Below are 21,137 nucleotides of genomic sequence, written 5' to 3'. Positions count from 1 at the left end.
GGATCGAACCGAAGACTTTTGATTACACTTGGTTTGCGTCTGTACTTGTGCTGTTACTTAGAGAGTCAGATTGGGGGGAGGGGTGATGTTAGAGCACGTGAGCTTATTCAGTGCAGCAGGATCAACGCACATGTTGATCTTTTTTTTCTTTCAGTACATGTGTCTTCCCTGTTTATTTATCTAGTGACTTCTCTGCCTGTCTGTCTCTATTACGCAGTGCTCTGTCTGTCTGTGTGTTATGGATCTTAAAAATTACAATTATAAGGACAGCTGTTCATGTTAATTGCAGTCTCAATTGTTAAAAAAAAATATTTTAAAAGGAGCATCCCACATGAAAATATAACGATCTCATTAACTGACAGTGCATACCAATTTATGTCCGTTTGAGGTTAAAAAGAAAGAAAAAAAAAGTAACACTTTATTCCCAGCGGGGAATCGAACTCAGGTCTGTGAGGCACGGCAAAGCTGCTGCGCTCTGAGAAGCAAATCTTAGCACGCTACGCCATGGAAACTATTACATCATTCTTGAACCTTCTGTGAAAGTTTTTATTTGATCTTTGGAACTCAGGCTTTATACATTCTATAGTTTATGCCTACATTTTGTAACATTTATTACTAATATATGAAAAAGTTTTTGTTTTAACAATGTGTTTACACAGATTACTGTAGAAACGGAACACACATGAAATGAGTGTGTTCCAAATAATGAGCTTTTATTTCCACTCTAAAACTCCACTTCACTCCCAGATAATCAAGGCATGAGCTGGGAGAAGTTTGTGCACATTCTCAGTCGGAGGGGGGATGGAATAGCCGTCAGCTGGCAGCTTGTCTTTATCAGCACATTTAGATGACAAAAAAGGCGCTGGCGGAGAGGTGTGAATGGATTTAAGGTGGGCCAGATCTACGAGTTTTTTTCGTAGGCTCTGGTAATTCTAGTGTTAATGTCAAACCTTTAGCTGGCATGTATACATATCTAGGGTTGAATTTAAATTATGCCTCCATTACTGTCAGTAGAATTGCATTGATTATGAAATTTTGACTTTATACATAAATTATTCTTAAGTCTTTTTTGCCTGATTTCAAAGAGTAGAGTACATTATTTTTATCCTTGCATAATTAATTTTATTTTATCATTACATTATTAAATTTTTTCGGCAAGACAAAATTTTGTAATTTAGAGAATTAAAACAAAGAACATTTTTACTAAGCTACTTCAGTTTTTTTTCAGCCACATTCACATTTGTATCTGAGCAAATTTGAAATGTAAATGTTTCGTTTATGAAAAGTTTTAATTGTACATCTCGAGTACTTTTTATGTTGTCTTTAATAGGGTGTATATGATGCTGATGAATAAACAGGTCAAAAATTAAGTGATTTTGAACTGTTAAATTCATGAATATGTCAAAACAAAATATTGTATTTTATTGTTCTGAAAACTGACCTTAAGATTTTAATGCACAGTTCTGGCTTAAGTTTTGGATTGCAGCAGTTGCTTTCTTTATATTTTCTATTTTGCATTTTGTATAGGTGCAATGAGAATTGAGATTTTGAACAAGAAAGGCGAAGCAATGCAAAAACTGCCAGCTTCAAGTCACACAGGATCAAAAAAGTTGTTGGTCGAATTAAAAGTAATTTTCCATTGTAAGTACACACTTATTAGTATTTTAGCATCTGCTCTAGCTCTAGAAGGCATATGAAAAGCTTTTATGAAAAAACAAATATTTAATGTAAAGCTGTAATTAGCAATGACATTATATGAAAAGAAGAAATGTCTGCTACAGTTTTTACTGCTGAAAGCACACCTTAGTGGTACAGTGATATAATGTTTTGGGATTGAACTCTATACTTCTATGAGGAGTTTGCACATTCTCCCTGTGACTGTGTGGGGTTTTCCTTTGGGTCCTCCAGTTGTTATCCTGCTTTTCCCAAAGCCTTTTGGATTAGGTTAATTATTCTAAACTTGCCTAGTGTGAACATAAATGAATGTGTGAGAGGGCTCTGTGATGGACTGATTCTGTATCCTGAATTGGTTTTATTTTGTGAATGGTGTTCCTGGGATAGGTTCGAACACCCAATGAATTGAATGAGAAGAAGAATGTAATACTGCTTTACATTCTTGAAGGTAATACAATACATTTTGTGATGTTTTATGGTTTATCTTAATCTCTCTCACTGTTTAACAGAGGAAATTTCAAAATTGATAATAAACTTGCATTACTAAATCTGGTTGCAGCTAATTGTATAATTTTGATTATTTTAATTGATATCATGTTTTCTGTTTTTGTAATTCTGAGGTATTTAGAGCAAGTTTATTAGAACTATGATATGCATATGGTGTGGGAGGCACACAATAGTGGGTTTAGATAAAGGTGTGACTATTTATGTTACAATTCTAAAAATATATCCAGATCAGCCTTTTCTCTTGTGTGGATTAAGATGAGTTAATGCTAGAAGCTCAAAGACTCAAGCCAATTGCTGTGGTTGTACAACCCCAATTCCAAAAACGTTGGGATGCTATGTTAAATGTAAATCAAAACAAAATGCAATGATTTGCAAATTTCATAAACCCATATTTTATTAACAGTGGAACACAGAAAACATTTCAAACGTTTAAACTGAGAAAGTGTACCATTTTAGGAAAAGAATAATTTTTAATTTGATGGTAGCAACACATCTCAAAAACATTGATACTAGGGCAACAAAGTTGGAGAAGTACTTGATGCTAAAAAGAAACAGCTTAAGGAACATTTTGCAACTAATTAGGTTATTTGGTATTAGGTCAGCAACATGACTCGATGTAAAAAGCATCTCAGAAAGGCAGTCTCTCAGAAGTAAAGAAGGGCAGAGGTTCACAAATCTACAAAAAACTGCAGAAACACTCTTTACTATTTTAAGAAAAATTAGATAATTTTCAAGTGTCAATTTCAACATTTGATATGTTTTCTTTGTTCTATTAAGAATAAAATTTTTATTTATGAGATTTGCAAATCATTGCATTGTTTTTATTTACTTTAACAGCATCCCAACTTTTTTGGAATTGGGGTTGTACTTTTAAATCTTTAATAATTTCATCAGTGTGCATGTCTTGCATCTATGAACATTTCCCAAGCAATGTGAGAAAAGTCACTGCTAACAATTTTTTCAAATCACTTTCCATAGTGCTTGAAGTGGGCACTTCTGATCCTGTACTTTAGAGTACTGAAACTTAGAGGCACTTGTCATAATAGACGTTTCATTTTAAGTGAGATTTTGTATTTCCAAGGGAAGTTCTCTCCAAAATGTTTATGAATATATCAGCATATGCCTGAACCTTCAAAGGGGACGCCCCCTTCTCCCACTGCCAGTACTAGAAGTAGTTTACGTATATATTACTATTCGCTCAGATTCAACACCCATTACATAGTAAGGAGAAGGTTAAAGAAGCCAACACAACAGAGTACCAACTGTTATTTTATTCAACTTCAGGCACCAGTGTTTCTTGGCAAATAAGCTAAATGCCCAAAAGACAAAAAACAGATGAACACTGACAATGTACAGAGGCACACACACACGCAGCAAAATAAAAGTGAAAAAAGTGCACACATTTTTGGTGTGTGAGAAGTGATAGCAGACTGGTGATGTGGCCTGTATTACATTCAGTCCATCATGCCATTTACCTACATAATCCGTGAAGTATGTAACTATGATGTTATTTTATAAACTACTTATTTTATATAAAAATATTGTTTTTAGTATAATTTTATGTGTTTTATTGCTTTTTACAATTAAATACTGAAATGCAGAGCAATTTTGGAAGTTACTCATGGCACAGCCTCCCTTCTAGTTGTTCTCACTCCTAGTAGAACGAATCAGTACAGAACTGTAGAATGCACACACAATAAAACAAAAAGAAAAATATCTAAAGTGTGAATATGAAAAAGTATTTTACTTCATGTATTTGTCCAGGTCAATGAAATGTGAGGTTTTGCTTTTAACTAATAAATACTGAAGAAGTTTTTTGCTTTACTGCTCTGTGCCAAGAAATTATTTTTAAGTTAGCACAACATGTATTAGGCAGTCTGTGACTTTTGCCTTATCAGGATGCTGAGCTGGTGGGCCATTAATGAGAACAAAAGGAGTTAGATGCCACATTCAGTGGTTTAGTACTGAAAAAATGTGTGGCAGTTCTAGTGTTAAATGATTAGTTACGATGTTCCATGATACACTGAGTTATGTAATGCCTGGTGTAGATGCTGTTAGAACTAAATCTCTTTTAATGCCTCTATTTTTAAAGTCTAAGGACGTTACAGTAATAGTTTGGCTTAATATACAGCAATCCATTGTTTATATTTTAATATCCAAGCCATATGAATTTAAAAAATCCTGACTTTGTTTTTGGCTCATTTCAGTTCTTGCATTTGCTGCACTTTAATTGACACCATTCAATTATTTATTAATTAATGAAATGCTCAAAAAGCAGTAGCCTCATCTGAGTAGTTCAGATGTTTAAAGTAAATAATTGTCTTGTTTCCTCATTTGAGTTTAGGTAGATATTGAACAATAATTGTTAAATTGTTCATTAGCTGGACTTTTTTTTAACAAGTTACCAGCATTTGATTCAGACAAACACAAGCAAAGACAATTTAGAGCTGCATTTAGCCTTACATGCCTGTCTTTGTGGCTTAAAAAGAAAGTGGGTACTAGTTGAAAACCCTTTGAGTAGTTCAGATGTTTAAAGTAAATAATTGTCTTGTTTCCTCATTTGAGTTTAGGTAGATATTGAACAATAATTGTTAAATTGTTCATTAGCTGGACTTTTTTTTAACAAGTTACCAGCATTTGATTCAGACAAACACAAGCAAAGACAATTTAGAGCTGCATTTAGCCTTACATGCCTGTCTTTGTGGCTTAAAAAGAAAGTGGGTACTAGTTGAAAACCCTTTTAGAAACAGAGAAACTTGCAAACTCCACAGTGTGTGCCATGGTAGAAATTCTAAACCTCCCATGGTGCTCCATCTTTCTACACATTAATTGTAGATTTGAAGTATAGATTTAACTGTTTTATGGCTTCTTAACCTCCATTTAAAGTTAATTTTTCCAACTTTAAATCTTATGCATACTTCATAAAATAAGGAGCCTATTATAGAATTTTTAAGAATATGCAAGACATTTATATGTGTAAATTATTACAATTTTAAACCTTGCTCTTCATTTTTTTTTTTTTTTTGCCTTACAGCTGACAGAGAGGATGAAGTAATCATTTCGCACATTAGCCAGCATGGTGGAAAGTGGCCTTACTGGTTTAAAAAAATGGGTTAGTTGACACTTTATAACTGAGTTTATATATCTGTTGAATGCACAAGTGTGTCTTTTTCAAATGTATGTTTTATGCATCATTCCATGGAGGGGTAGGGTGATAGAGAAATGCATTTTTCAACATTGTCAGACATTTCATTTTAAATACTTTTGCATTTTTCCAAAAAAACTTCAATTTGCCCTTCCCTTATTATGTTTTTTTTTTAGTGGAAAACTGTATAATGTTTAGACTTCCTTTTAGTTAAATAACAGAACAAATGGAAATGAAATCATTTAGGGGAATTGTCTGATTTCCCTACCATCATGAATAAGGCACACAAGAACTATAAGCTGGGGACATTTCCAAGTATCCTCTCTAGTTAACATTCACAAGTGTATAATAATGTGTGAAGCCTGAAGTCCAAATATCAAAAAGAATAAGTGCAGCTCACTTCTCAAAACGGAAGTTTCTGGGATCAAACCGGCGACCTTTTGATTACCAGTCATCAGTTCTTACCGCTGCTAAACCAAAGCAGTTGTATTAAGGGTGTGTCAATGTCATGTCGCACCCTAACGCGAGTTCTTTTTCTGCAGTTACCTTTTGTGAAAGTGTTTATTTGATATTTGGACTTCAGGCTTCACATATTACACAGTTCATGTCTACATTTTGTCAATTATTACTAAAACATGAAAAATGTTTCTGTTTTAACAATGTGTTTACATAGATTGTTGTAGACATGGAACACACATGAAATGCATGTACAGTGATCCCTCGCTATATCGCGCTTCGCCTTTTGCGGCTTCACTCCATTGCGGATTTTATATGTAAGCATATTTAAATATATATCGCGGATTTTTCGCTGCTTCGCGGGTTTCTGCGGACAATGGGTCTTTTAATTTCTGGTACATGCTTCCTAAGTTGGTTTGCCCAGTTGATTTCATACAAGGGACGCTATTGGCAGATGGCTGAGAAGCTACCCAGCTTACTTTTCTCTCTCTCTCTCTCTCTCTCTCTTGCGCTGACTTTTTCTGATCCTGACGTAGGGGGATTGAGCAGGGGGGCTGTTCGCACACCTAGACGATACGGACGCTCGTCTAAAAATGCTGAAAGATTATCTTCACGTTGGCTACCTTCTGTGCAGCTGCTTCGTGAAGCGACATGCTGCCCGGTGCTTCGCATACTTAAAAGCACGAAGGGCACGTATTGATTTTTTTATCTGTCTCTCTCTCTCTCTCTGTCTGCTCCTGACGGAGGGGGTGTGAGCTGCCACCTTCAACAGCTTTGTGCCGCGGTGCTTCGCATACTTAAAAAGCCGAACAGCCCTATTGATTTGTTTGCTCCTTTGAAGAGGAAGATATGTTTGCATTCTTTTAATTGTGAGACAGAACTGTCATCTCTGTCTTGTCATGGAGCACAGTTTAAACTTTTGAAAAAGAGACAAATGTTTGTTTGCAGTGTTTGAATAACGTTCCTGTCTCTCTACAACCTCCTGTGTTTCTGCGCAAATCTGTGACCCAAGCATGACAATATAAAAATAACCATATAAACATATGGTTTCTACTTCGCGGATTTTCTTATTTCGCGGGTGGCTCTGGAACGCAACCCCCGCGATGGAGGAGGGATTACTGTATTCCAAATAACGATATATTATTTACCATATACAACTCTAGGCAGACTGGACTATTGTAATGCACTCGTCATTGGGATACCCAACAAGAGCCTTCAAAAGCTGCAACAAATTCAAAATAGTGCTGCAAGAATCCTGATGAGGAATTGTATCCTGATTGTATGAGACACGCAGGGCAGCAGAGGTGAGAGGACGCTGGCGTTGATTGTTCGCCGCTTCTCCCTCTGACTCTGAGTTTGAGTTTAATGTTTTTACTATTATTTATATTTTACTAATATTATTAATTTACTGTTTTTCTTTTAGTTTTCATTAGAAAGTTTTGTATTTTTTCTGAAAGCTTTCTTGTACTGTTTTATCGTCTGCCGTGAATTTTACGGATTTTATCAAGTGTTTATCAAGGTTTTGTTGCCTACTCACTTGCTGCCTGGATATACTGTTCTACCGTTTGCTGTGGACTTTATGGATTTTATTAAGTTATATTAAGTTAAGCTTTTTGTTGTCTACTCACCTGTTGCCCGGATATACTGCTTTAGATTTTACGGCGCTGTCTGGATAGCATTCCTCCCTACCTCTTCAGTCTGAATGGCGTTCAGTTATTCCAACTCACAACTCCGCCAACTTAATCCCGCAACCACTCCTGAAATTAACATCTCCATCATTAAAGAACTGGGAATTCTTCGCCGTCCTCGTTACATTCACAGAGGCTCCAGTCGAAAGTTCATCTTCCATAACCAGCTAAAGTGCTCTGCTACCAACATTCAATCTTTCTGGTCATCTGTCGCACGTTTGACACGTCATCAGAGCACAGTCGCTCCAATTACTATCAACACTGGAAGTATCGTGAGATCTCTGCACTCTAGCATGGGATACCCCCGAGCCACTGACAGAAATATCGCGAGGTCTTCACATCCCCGGCTGGATTTATTTTGTGGAGTGGTTTCTAAGCTGCGTGGAGTGGATTTTAATGTTTTGCGTCCTATACAGAGATTTACTTCACAGTCATTGGTTAAATTTGAACTATTTAATTCTCAATCCATCAGCAATAAATCCACACTGATTGAAGAACACATCAGGGAGAAAGGACTTGACTTCATGTGTCTGACAGAAACCTGGCACCAGTTAGAGGTTTATTCTGCCTTAAATGAAGCCTGTCCCCTTGGCTACAGTTACTTGGAGGCAGCTCGCAGCACTGGGCGTGGTGGTGGACTAGCTGTTATCCACCGTCAGGACCTGGGGTTGTCGATACCTGCAATTTCTTCTTGCGAGTGCCTTGCATTTAAATGTAAGCCCCCGTTTCCCATGACTGTTCTCCTTATCTATCAACCTCCAAAACCTAACTCTGCCTTTATTCTGGAAATGACTGATCTTCTCACAACACTCTGTGCTACTTCTGCCAACATCGTAATCTTAGGAGATATAAATATTCATGTTGACAATCCCACAGGTTATCTCACTGTTGATTTCCTTGAGCTGCTAGATTCTCTCAACCTACAACAACATGTTGATGTTCCCACACATTCTAGGGGTCACACTCTTGACTTGGTCATTTCAAACTGTGCCCTAATCAGAAATCTACAGGTACTAGGGGGCTCTGCCCCCTGCTCGCTTCGCTCGCCAACCCCTGGCGTTGGGGCATGACAAAGAGTGAGATGTATGAATTAGATATAGAATAGTGTGCAGGTTTGGATGATGCCTATATAAATACAAAATAGAGTGTTTGGCATAGAGTAATGTTTTATTGGAATATTTCTCTGTATACAACATTAGTAGTAAAGATGGTGTCTTGTCTTTGAATGAGTTTTCCTTGGCATGGATCATTTTTAATTTTAACTTTAATGTGAGATGAACGTCGAACACATGAGAAGGCAAAATAAAGTTGTGGATGTCCAAAAACGGGTTCAGAGAGGTAGATGTCAACCTTGTCCATGGTTTGTTCTTGTGATTTGTTGCTGGTCATGGCAAATGCAGGTTTAATGGGGAACTGTCGGTGTTTCAATGTAAAAGGTAATTCTAGGTCAGAACTCGTAAGGTCAATTCCAAGAATGAGAACAGTATTGTTAGCATGTGAATCTGAAAGAACTGTTGCTTGAATAACATCGTGTGTTATGGTGTTGACGACTAACCGTGTGCCATTGCATAAACCCTGTTTAGTGTTAAGGTTTCTTAATAGCATGATTATTGTTCCGTTTTTAAGGGTAAGGTTGTGTTGTGGTCATCCATCCGGGTTAATAGTGTTCAAATATTCTAATGGGAAATTCAGATGTTCATTGTCGTCATCAGAGTCAACTTTGTCAGAGCTTAGAAAGAGCCGTGTCTCTCCAGGAAGTAATGAAATGACCTGGTTAATAATGTGATTAACATTAATATTTTTTGGACATAATATAGTGCGTTGTGTTAACCACATATGCGAAAGCAGTATGGGCCATTGCCTTTTGGTGTCCTGTTATGTTCTCTGGTAGTTGCAAAAGCAAATGAACTATTGTAGGATCTAATGTAGTTCATAAAGTTTTTACTTTCAGGCACATCCTTAGTTAGAAGCTTCTGTAGATATTCAGGATATGAATGTAAAGGAGGCAGTCTAATCTGCCCCTTTTGACAACAACGTGTAAATTCATTATTTGTATTGCCAGTTGTTTCTTCTGTGAAGTTAAGTGAATGACAATGATTGCAAATGACATTCATTAATCCCAATGAATTTTCCTCAATAGTGGACTCATTATTGAAAGCGTTGTCAGCCAACTGGCGTAAGAGTTTAGCAGACGTCTGGTGTTGATGTCTGCGACGGGCATGTTTTGCTTGTGGTGTTTGAGTGCCGCGTTGTTGCATGTCCATTATTTGTGACGCGCTATTTTTGAGTTTTAATTGATCCGCCTCCGCTTTGCGCAAAGTCCGTTTCACTCTACGTCGTGCATTGTTTGTATCGTGCCTTGTCCGTTTTTGTATGTCGGTCAGTTGAGCTTTCTGCTTTTTGAGTCCTGCTTGCTTGTTTTCTGGCCGGTCATATGCGCGTTGCTTTGCTCCCTTTTTTGTATGTCAGACGCAAGCTCTTTCTTTTGAAATCGTGCTTGTTTTGATGCAGCACTTTGAGACGCGCGCTGTATGCATCTACGTTCAATGTGTCTGTTCATTTGGGCACGTCTCTGTAACGGGGTTACTTGAGCTTTGCGTTTTTTGTTCCGAGACATTTTTTCTCACGTATTTTCCGAAGCGCATTGTATGCGCCGCCGTGTATTCTTTTTGTTTCATTCGTGTTCGTGTGTTTTGTTCCGTTATCCGATCCGAAGAGTTTTGTACCCGTGACCGTGTATGCATGACTTGTTTGTTCCTCAGCGTGCGAAATATGGATAAGTATTTAGTAGGATCGTACTCACTGTTAATATGGAGCCTTTTCTCCAGTTGAACGGTTAATAGTGCTTTATTTTAATGAGATCCACCTATGCTGCCTAGTGTGAAGGTTTTGAGATGACGTATGTTTAATATGGACGTTTCCTTTAGATATGTGGCTTTGGGTGTCACTTCTTATTGATTGGGGGGGGGGGTGTGTGGGTGAGGATTGTTGTTGAGCGAGCGTCTTCTTTCGTTTTGTGTTCCAGGGGCTTGTTGAATCCCCCCTCTTTGTGTGTGTCCCGTCCGTTGCTTGTAGGGTGTGTGGGGCGGTTTTGTGTTCTTTTTTTTTTGTGTTCCGGGGCTTGTTAAATCCCCCTCTTGGTGTGTATCCCGTCCGCCCTTTCTTGCGCCTGCGCAGTACGTCTTTTTGCAGCTACGGCCCATGGCCGGATGTGCCTGCGTCCATCATCCGGTTTAGCATTCTCGGTTAGTAATATGGATATGATCTTGGTATTTCAGACCACAAAGTAGTGTCAATGGAGCTGCCCATTTTCTCCACCTTATCAAACCAAAACGACAGATCTATTTCAGAAATCTGAAGAATATCAGTGTGGATGCCTTGGCCTTGGACCTTACATTTCTCTCCTCTGACTTTATCAGCTCCCTCTCTGTTGCTGACCTCGTGGATTTTTACAACCAGTCCCTGAGCAGTCTCCTGGACTTCCACGCCCCTTTAACATCCAGGTCCGTCTCATTCTCGTGCTCAGCACCTTGGTATACCTGCGGGCTGCGAAAAATGAAGGCGGCTGGGCGTGTCCTTGAGCGGCGGCTCAAGGCCTCTGGGTTCACTGTCCATAAACAGGCTTACAGGGAACACATGAGGGCGTATGCAGAAGCTCTGAAGGTTGCACAGTCCAAGTTTTATTCCACCATCATCAGAAATGGCTCCAGGAAGCAAAAAAAAACTTTTTTCAACTATAAATCATTTCCTCAAACCTCCTTCACCTGCCCATTCTGAGACCATCGATGAGAGGTGCAACGTGTATATCAACTTTTTTAAACAAAAAGTTGATAATATCCGTTTACACCTCTCTACCAAGGATATCTTGCCCTTCCCAACTGTTGACTCATTGTCTGAGACTGTCCAGCCTCTTTGCTCTTTCTCTGTTGCCACACGGGAAGAGGTGGAGGATGTCATCAGGAAAATGAAACTGTCTACTAGTTCCCTGGACCCTTTCCCCTCACCCTTGTTGAGGGCCAACATTTCTGCCATCTCTCCACTTATCACCAGGATCATAAATCAGTCCCTCCTGGCTGGCCATATTCCTTCTGCACTAAAAACTGCTGTCATCAGACCTCTACTGAAAAAATCCACCTTGGATCCTGAAGTTCTCTCTAACTATAGGCCCATCTCCAATCTTCCATTTCTCTCTAAAGTTCTGGAAAAAATAGTTGCAGCACAACTTCATGATATCTCAAACTGAATAACCTGTTTGAAAAGTTTCAGTCTGGTTTTCGCCCTGGCCATAGCACCAAAACATCCCTGGTCAGGGTCACCAATGATCTTCTGATGACGGCAGATACTGGTTCTCCTTCACTACTTATCCTCCTTGACCTGACAGCTGCTTTTGACACAATAGACCATAACATCCTTCTTCACCGCCTGCAATACACTATTGGACTCTCAGGAAATGTTCTAAATTGGTTTACATCATACCTGACTGGCAGAACTGAACATGTCGACCTTGGCAGCGCAAAGTCCCACACCCACAACGTCACCTGTGGTGTTCCACAGGGCTCTGTGCTGGGCCCTATCCTTTTTACCATCTACATGCTCCCTCTTGGAATTGTCATTGGCAGACATGGTTTATCTTTCCATTGCTATGCCGATGACACTCAGCTTTATCTCAGGACTACTCCCACCTCCTCTACTGCTCCTCTGCCAACATCTACATTGACTACCTGCCTGGAGGAGACAGAGGCATGGATGAGGCTCAATTTTCTTCAGCTGAATAGATCCAAAGCAGAAGCCATCTTAGTTGGTACATCACATCATCTCCGTTCTTCTACCATCACCAGTATTACTTTCTCTGGCCAAAATATTCCTCTTTCCACATCTGTTACTAATTTGGGTGTTAGAATGGACTCCCAACTTACTTTTGACACCCACATCAAATATCTCTGTAAGTCATCTTTTTACCATCTCAAGAACATCGCCAAACTCCGCCCATTACTTACCCTGGCAGATGCAGAGAAGCTCGTCCATGCCTTTGTCTCTTCCAGGCTGGATTACTGTAATGCGCTCCTCATCGGGATTCCTGGCAAGAGTTTCCAGAGACTCCAGTATATTCAGAACAGCGCTACCAGGATCCTGATGAGGGTGCGAAAGCATGATCACATCACACCAATCCTGAAAACCCTTCACTGGCTCCCTGTTTCATTCAGAATAGAGTCTAAGGTCTCCCTTCTTACCCATCAGTGCATTTATGGACATGCCCCTCTTTATCTACAGGAACTCCTTACCTACACTCCCTCCGCTCTGTAAACACTAACACCCTTCAAGTCCCCAGAACTAAGCTCAGCAGCATGGGTGACAGGGCGTTTTCATCAGTGGCACCGAGGCTGTGGAATGCCCTCCCTGATTACCTGAGAGCCCCACAGTCGACTGAGGCCTTTAAGCGAAACCTAAAAACTCATCTTTTTAGAAAGACATTTTGTTAAAGTATTTTATAGATTCTTCTGTTTTTGTTATTCTATTTTTACTCTGTAGCACTTTGGGATTGCTAAAATATAAAGTGCAATATAAATAAAATTTTTTATTATTATTATAGGCAACTCACACGCAGGTAAACAGATGAGCTGAGAGAACTTTCTGCATTGGTGGGGGGATGGGATAGCAGGCTGTTTGCTGCTTGTGCTTATTGACACATTTACAAGACAAAAGACGCTGATGGAGAGGTGCGAAGGGATTTAAAGTGGGCCGGGATTATTAGTTTTTTCTTAAACTTTGGTAATTCTAGTGTTAATCCTATACATTTTCCAAACATTAAATACCGTGCATGTCTGAGAGGGTGGATTAAGTGGTTGTCATGTAAAGGTGCAATAGATAAGAGCTTCTCTGTCTTAAAAGTGCTTCCCGCATTGGTTTTAAATTCGGAGTGAATGGAGGGCAATTGGATTATTAGTGTATTGATAATTTATATTTACTGGGGCACAGAGCAGGCAATATAAAGAAGTACTGCAAGAATTTAACTGTATTGTAGACCAGGCTTATTTGTGTTCATCAATTTGTGTAGATATCCATGTCTTTATGGCCTATATATTTGCTGCCCAGTAATAAAATTGAAAGTTAGGTAGTGCCATGCCCCCTCCTGCTTTAGTTCGTTGTAAAGTCACCCTTTGGATACATGGGTGTTTTGAATATAACTGAATCTAATTTCTTAAAAAAATGATTTATTAAGGTATATGGGGATGGTTTGAAATAGGGAAAAAAAGCTTGGGAAAAATGTTCATCTTAACAGTGCTGGTTCTTCCTGCTAATGTGATATGGCAGGTGAACCATCTGTTCACGTCTTGTTTAAATTTTTCCATGTAGACAGCAAAATTTTGTTGAATGAGAGCTTTATATTTACTTATGATATTTACTCCTAGATATTTAAACTGATCTGCTTAAATTATTGGGAAGGTGCCCAGTCTAATATCGTGTGCTAGAGAGTTCACTGGGTTTATCTAAACTGATTTTGAGTCCAGATATATTTTGAAAATCTGCTAGTGCTTTTAGGACTGCTGGTACAGAATTTTGTTGGTCAGATGTATACTTTACAGTACCATATCATCTGCATATAATTTATGTTCAAGTCCTTCTCCACAAATACCCATTATCTCTGATGCATTTTGAACGTAAACAGCCAATGGTTCAATGGCAGTTGCAAAGAGCAGTGGTGAAAGGGGACATCCTTGTCGAGTACTTCATTCTAGTTTGAAGTAGTCTGAAATAATGTCAATACAAACTGAGGCTTTTGGACTAATATAGAGTAATTTGATCCATGCACATATGTTTGGGCAGAACCCAAATTTGTGCAATGTGGTGAATACGTAGTCCCATTTATCCATATCAGATACTTTTTCTGCATCCAACGATAATAAGAGTTCTAGGGTGTTCGATATAATTAGTGAATATATTAAATAAACGTTGAAAATTAGGCAGACACTTAGGTTCTTTAACACTAGAATTACCAGAGCCTACGAAAAAAACTCGTAGATCCGGCCCACCTTAAATCGCTTCTTAAATCCGTTCACACCTCTCCGCCAGCGTCTTTTGTCCTCTAAATGTGCTGATAAAGACAAGCTGCCAGCAGCCGGCTTTTCCATCCCCCCTCCGACTTAGAACGTGCACAAACTTCTCCCAGCTCGTGCCTTGATTGATTATCTGGGAGTGAAGTGGAGTTTTAGAGTGGAAATAATAGATCGTTATTTGGAACACATGCATTTTATGTGTGTTCCGTTTCTACAGTAATCTGTGTAAACACATTGTTAAAACAGAAACTTTTTCATATATTAGTAATAAATGTTACAAATTGTAGGCATAAACTATCCATATTACTAACCGAGAATGCTAAACCGGATGATGGACGCAGGCACATCCGGCCATGGGCCGTAGCTGCAAAAAGACGTACTGCGCAGGCGCAAAAAGAGTCCGCGAGAGTCGGCTGAGGAGCCGAGAGAGGCGGATCAGGGTCCGCGAGAGGCGCAGGCGCAAAAAGAGTCCGTGAGAGTCGGAGAAAGGCGGACAAAAGAGGGCGACAAAGGCGGATGAGGGGCCGCGAGAGGCGGACAAGACCACAGAAAAAAGGAGTGAGCACATACAAAAAGGAGTCACAGAAATGAGGCGCAACAAGCACCGAAAAAAGGAAAAGGCGCATAAAGAAGTAGTCAAACGCGGGCAAAGCACGAAACACATTGCACACGAAACTAAACACACCAAAAAAAAAAGAACAGACGAGCGCACAACAGCAAGGCACGACCACACCCCCCCCCCCCCCCCCCCCCCCCCCCCCCCCCCACCCTACAGGCACGGGACGGGACGGGACACACACCAAGAGGGGGATTCAACAAGCCCACAAAAAGAAAGAAGACGCTCGCGCAACAACAATCCCCCCCACACATCCATAAGAAGTGACACCCAAAGCCACATATTCTAAAGTGAACGTCGACACCTTCACACTAGGCAGCATAGGTGTCGGCATAGGTGTCAGCATAGGTGGATGTCCTTTCAATAAAGCACTATTAACCGTTCAACTGCAGAAAAGGATACATATTAACAGTGAGTGCGATCCTCCTTATTACTTATCCATATTTCGCATGCTGAGAAAGAAACAAGTCATGAATACACGGTCACGGGTACAAAACGATTCGGAAAGGATAACGGGAACAAACACACGAACACGAAAGAAACAAGAAAATAGACGGCGGCGCATAAAACGCACTTCTGAAACACCGGGAGAAAAAATGTCTCGGATCAAAAAACGCAAAGCACAAGTGACACCGTTACAGAGACGTGCCCAAATGGACAGACACAATGAACGTAGACGCATTCAGCGTGCGTGTCAAAGTGCTGCATCGAAAGAAGCACTATTTCAAACCGAAAGAGCTCGCGTATCAGACATACAAAAAAGGGAGCGAAGAGACAGAATAAATGAACGGAGACGTGTACAACGCGCAAATGAACTGACAGAAAAAAAAAAAGCAAGACGCGAAAAGCACAAAGCTCAAATGACCGACATACAAAAACGGACAAGGCTCGATACAAACAATGCACGGCGTAGACTGAAACGGACTTTGCGCAAAGCGGAGGCGAATAAAAAAAAAGAAAAAAATAGCGCGTCACAAATAATGGACATGCAACAAAAAGGCAATCAAACGCAAAAAGCAAAACATGCCCGTCGTGGACATCAACGCCACACACCTGTTAAACGCTTACGCCAAATGCTGAAAACGCCTTCAATAAGGAATCCACTATTGAGGAAAATTCATTGGGATTAATGAATGTCATTTGCAATCATTGTCATTCACTTAACTTCACAGAAGAAACAACTGGCAATACAAATAATGAATTTACACGTTGTTGTCAAAAAGGTCAGATTACACTGCCTCCTTTACATTCATATCCTGAATATCTAAAGAAGCTTCTAACTAACGATGTCCCTGAAAGTAAAAACTTTATGAACTGCATTAGATCCTACAATAGTTCATTTGCTTTTGCATCTACCGGAGTACATATCAGGCCACCAAAAGGCAATGGACCATACTGCTTTCGCATATGTGGACAAATATTGCATCGCATTGGAACAGTGCACCCTGAATCTCATTACAATGAGGCACTATTAACCGTTCAACCGCAGAAAAGGCTCCATATTAACAGTGAGTGCGATCCTCCTTATTACTTATCCATATTTCTCACGCTCAAGAACAAACAAGTCATGAATTCACGATCACGGGTACAAAACGATACCGCTCGGATAACGGGACCAAACACAATTCACACTATGCAGCATAGGTGGATCTCTTTACAATAAGGCACTATTAACCGTTCAACCGCAGAAAAGGCTCCATATTAACAGTGAGTGCGATCCTCCTTATTACTTATCCATATTTCTAGAAGAAAAAATGTCTCGGCTCCAAAAACGCAAAGCTCAACTAAATCTTATAACTAACGATGTACCTAAAAGTAAAAACTTTATGAACTGCATTGGATCCTACAATAGTTCATTTGCTTTTGCATCTACCGGAGTAAATATCAGGCCACCAAAAGGCAATGGCCCATACTGCTTTCGCATATGTGCACAAATACTGCATCGCATTGGAACAGTGCACCCTGAAACAAATCAACAACGCAAATATGCACAAATCTACATCCTAGATCCACATGACGCAATCTATCAATCAAAGTGCTGCATCGCAACAGGCACGGATTCAAAAACGAAACACCTCCCGTCTCAGACATACGTTAACGGCAAGGAAGGCTACAACGGGCTTCTCACACAGCACAGGCAAATCGATTTCAGCTCCAAAACAACACGTCCCAAATACTACACATGCAACAACGCGCCTCTCAAACGGCACAAGCAAAACATACACCAGGAAAATTCATTCGGATTAATGAATGTCATTTGCAATCATTGTCATTCAGTTCACTTCCCTGAAGAAACAACTGGCAATACAAGTAATACATTTACACGTTGTTGTCAAAAGGGTCAAATTAGACTTCCTCCTTACATTCATATCCTGAATATCTACAGATCCTTCTAACTAGCGATGTACCTGAAAGTGAAATCTTTATCAACTGCATTAGATCCTACAAATCGGTATCACTATGAACATTAACAGTAGCACTGCACGTGACATCCGTCTTGCAAAAATGTTAATTATTGCTGAATGTACAATGGCATCCAGTCACTTACTCAACACCATTCATAAACTTCTACAACACGTTTATGAATAATAATATTCGATTTGGAAGAAAGGTACTTTTATGTGGAGGAGATTTTAGACAGTGCTTAGCTATTCTTCCACATGCCATGCGATCAGGTATTGTTCTGTGCCACCTTAAAATACGCAGACAATTGGCATTGCTTTCAAAAGATTCAGTTAGTAAAAAAGATACGATGTCCGGAATCAGACCAAATGCCCTTTTAACACAACGCACTATATTATGTCCAAAAAATATTAATGTGGAAAACATAAATACCGAAGTCATTCTATTACTTCCTGGAGAGACACAACTCTTTCTAAGCTCTGACAAACTTGACTCTGATCACAAACAATAAACATCTTCATTGACCGTACAAGTTCTGAGCTGGAATTACCTTTTACACTTAAACGGCGTGTACAAAGAGATTTTCAAATAAACCTTTACACTGTGCCCACCACACTTTATTGTTTGCTTTATATTTGCATCATCCTACACCGTCACACTATTCTATATCTCATTGATACATCACGCTCTTTGTCATTCCCAACACCAGGGGTTGGCGAGCGAAGCGAGCAGGGGGCGGAGCCCCCTAGTAGAATGTATAAAGCCTGAGTTCCAAAGATCAAATAAAAACTTTCACAGAAGGTTCAAGAATGATGTAACAGTTTCCGTGGCGTAGCGTGCTAAGACTTGCTTCTCAGAGCGCAGCAGCTTTGCCGTGCCTCACAGACCTGAGTTCGATTCCCCGCTGGGAATAAAGTGTTACTTTTTTTTTTCTTTTAACCTCAAACGGACATAAAATTTATAAAATGGTATGCACTGTCAGTTAATGAGATCGTTATATTTTCATGTGGGATGCTCCTTTTAAAATATTTTTTTTAACAATTGAGACTGCAATTAACATGAACAACTGTCCTTATAACTGTTACTTTTAAGATCCATAACACACAGTCAGACAGAGCACTGCGTAATAGAGAGACAGACAGGCAGAGATATATAAATAAACAGGGAAGGCACATGTACTGAAAGAAAAAAAAAGATCAACATGTGCATTGTTCCTGCCTGCACTGAATAAGCCCCACGCCGCTCTAACATCACCCCTACCCCCGATCTGACTCTCTAAGTAACGGCACAAGTACAGACGGCAAACCAAGTGCATGTGTGTACTGTATAATATTAACAAAAAGAGCAGCTTACTACTGAAAACGGCAAATATAGTAGTGATTGGGGATCGAACCGGGGACTCTTGATTACACTTGGTTTGCATCTGTACTTGTGCTGTTACTTAGAAAGTCAGATCAGGGGGAGGGGTGATGTTAGAGCTTATTTAGTGCAGCAGTGGGGGATGCTCCTGTTTAGAGTATAATGTAAGCAGCCTCACCATTACTGTGTAAAGTACACTGAATAATATTTTGTCTATTATTTCCAAAGATTTCCTAATTGTTAAGCTGCATGGCCTTGAACACTTTAATCTACCATGTAGTCAATGAGCTTGAACAGATCAGCTGTATACCTGCAAAAAGCAGGAATGTATTCCAGTGGCATTGAGCACAGGGAGACAAAACTAGACAGGGTGCCAAACCATCACAAAGCACAACAGACACACAACCTTCTTACCTTCAAATATGAAAGGTGTACTGTACTGCCTCTTAAATGTATTATTTTGGGCTAATTGTAAATGGTTTACTGTACCGCTTCTTATGTTATTACATTGAAAAACCCTTAATTCATAAGTCATACTAATAATGGCCAGTAACACTCTGTAACAGCAATACTCTCTGCGGTTGTTTCAAAATGTACTGTTTTTCAATTGTAAATGCTGAACTTTAATGCTTCTTGTATTGGATCACTTGCTAAACCTTAATATAGCAAAATGATTCTGTTTAGCTATATACCTACGACATATTTCTTTATTTAAATAACTTGCATCATAACTGTTTTACTATATATCCACAAAACACTCTAAATAATTTCAAGAGCTAGTTCTTAATCTTTTATCTAGAGGGTTTGTTAGTCAATACTTTCAAAACAGACATTCATTCATTTATTCATAAAACCACTTGTTTAATCATTTTTACTTTTATGTTTGTTAACTGTACATTACTTAAATGATTTTTCCTTTAAATAAACTGTTTTTTGTTTTTATTGTTTCTACCACCCTAATACAATCATAAAGCATATACAAACACAATAATCCAGGACATACAGGAGCATCTCAATAAATCTGAATATCATCAAAAAGTTAATTTATTTCAGTAATTCAGTTCAAAAAGTGAAACTCATATATAGATACATTATACACAGAGTGATTTATTTCAAGCGTTTATTTCTTTTCATTTTGCTGATTATGGCTTATAACTAATGAAAACCCAAAATTCAGTATCTCAGAAAATTTGAATATTATGGAAAAAGTTCAATATTGTAGACTCATTGGTGTCACACTCCACTCAGCTAATTAACCCAAACACCTACAGAAGGTGTCCTGAGCCTTTAAATGGCTTCTCAGTCTGGTTCAGTAGGCCACACAAATCATGGGGAAGACTGCTGACCTTGACAGTTGTCCAGAAGACGGTCATTGACACCCTCCACAAGGGAGGGTAAGCAACAAAAGGTCATTGATAAAGAAGCTGGCTGTTCACAGACTGATGTATCTAAGCATATTAATGGAAAGTTGAGTGGAAGGAAGAAAAAGTCGCAGAAAAAGGTGCACAAGCAATAGGGTTAACTGCAGTCTTGAGGGGATTGTGAAACACAGCCCTTTCAAGTATTTGGGGGAGATTCACAAGGAGTGGAGTGCCTGGAGTCAGTGCTTCAAGAGCTTCTACACACAGACGTATCTGGGACATGGGCTACAACTGTCACATTCCTTGTGTCAAGCCACTCCTGAACCAGAGACGTCAGAAGTGTCTTACCTGGGCTAAGGAGAAAACGGGACTGGACTGTTGCTCAGTGGTCCAAAGTCATCTTTTCAGATTTAAGTAAATTTTGCATTTCATTTGGAAATCAAGGTCCCATTGTATGGAGGAAGAGTGGAGAGACACAAAATCCAAGTAGCTTGAGGTCCAGTGTGAAGTTTCCTCAGTCAGTTAAGATTTGGGGAGCAATGTCATCTGATGGTGTTGGTCCACTGTGTTTTATCAAGTCCAAAGTAGGTGCAGCCTTCTACCAGGAAATTTTAAAGCACTTCATGCTTCCCTCTGCTGACAAGCTTCATGGAGATGCTAATTTCATTTTGCAGCAGGACTTGGCACCTGTCCACACTGTGAAAAGTACCAATACGTAGTTTAATGACCCTGGTATCACTGTGCTTGATTGGCCAGCAAATTGCCTGACCTAAAACCCCATAGGATTTGTCAAGAGGAAGATGAGACACCAGACTCAACAATGCAGACGAACTGAAGGCCGCTATCAAAGCATCCTGGACTTCCATAACACCT

The 21,137-nt window shown here is 39.4% G+C and overlaps 1 protein-coding gene across 1 annotated transcript in view; it reads left to right on the top strand.

Moving 5' to 3' along the window:
• Window positions 1-21,137, top strand: part of smchd1 (structural maintenance of chromosomes flexible hinge domain containing 1) — a 509,382-nt gene that overhangs the window by 198,592 nt on the left and 289,653 nt on the right. Inside the window, 2 exon segments of the mRNA XM_051928888.1 lie at window positions 1,528-1,641; window positions 5,216-5,293. Coding sequence (XP_051784848.1) covers window positions 1,528-1,641; window positions 5,216-5,293 — 192 coding nt within the window.

The sequence above is a fragment of the Erpetoichthys calabaricus genome, chromosome 6, assembly GCF_900747795.2.
Source record: "Erpetoichthys calabaricus chromosome 6, fErpCal1.3, whole genome shotgun sequence".
In the NCBI taxonomy this organism is placed as follows: Eukaryota; Metazoa; Chordata; class Cladistia; order Polypteriformes; family Polypteridae; genus Erpetoichthys; species Erpetoichthys calabaricus.
The sequence above is the reverse complement of the archived record's forward strand: the minus strand, read 5'-3'. Positions and strand labels throughout refer to the sequence as shown.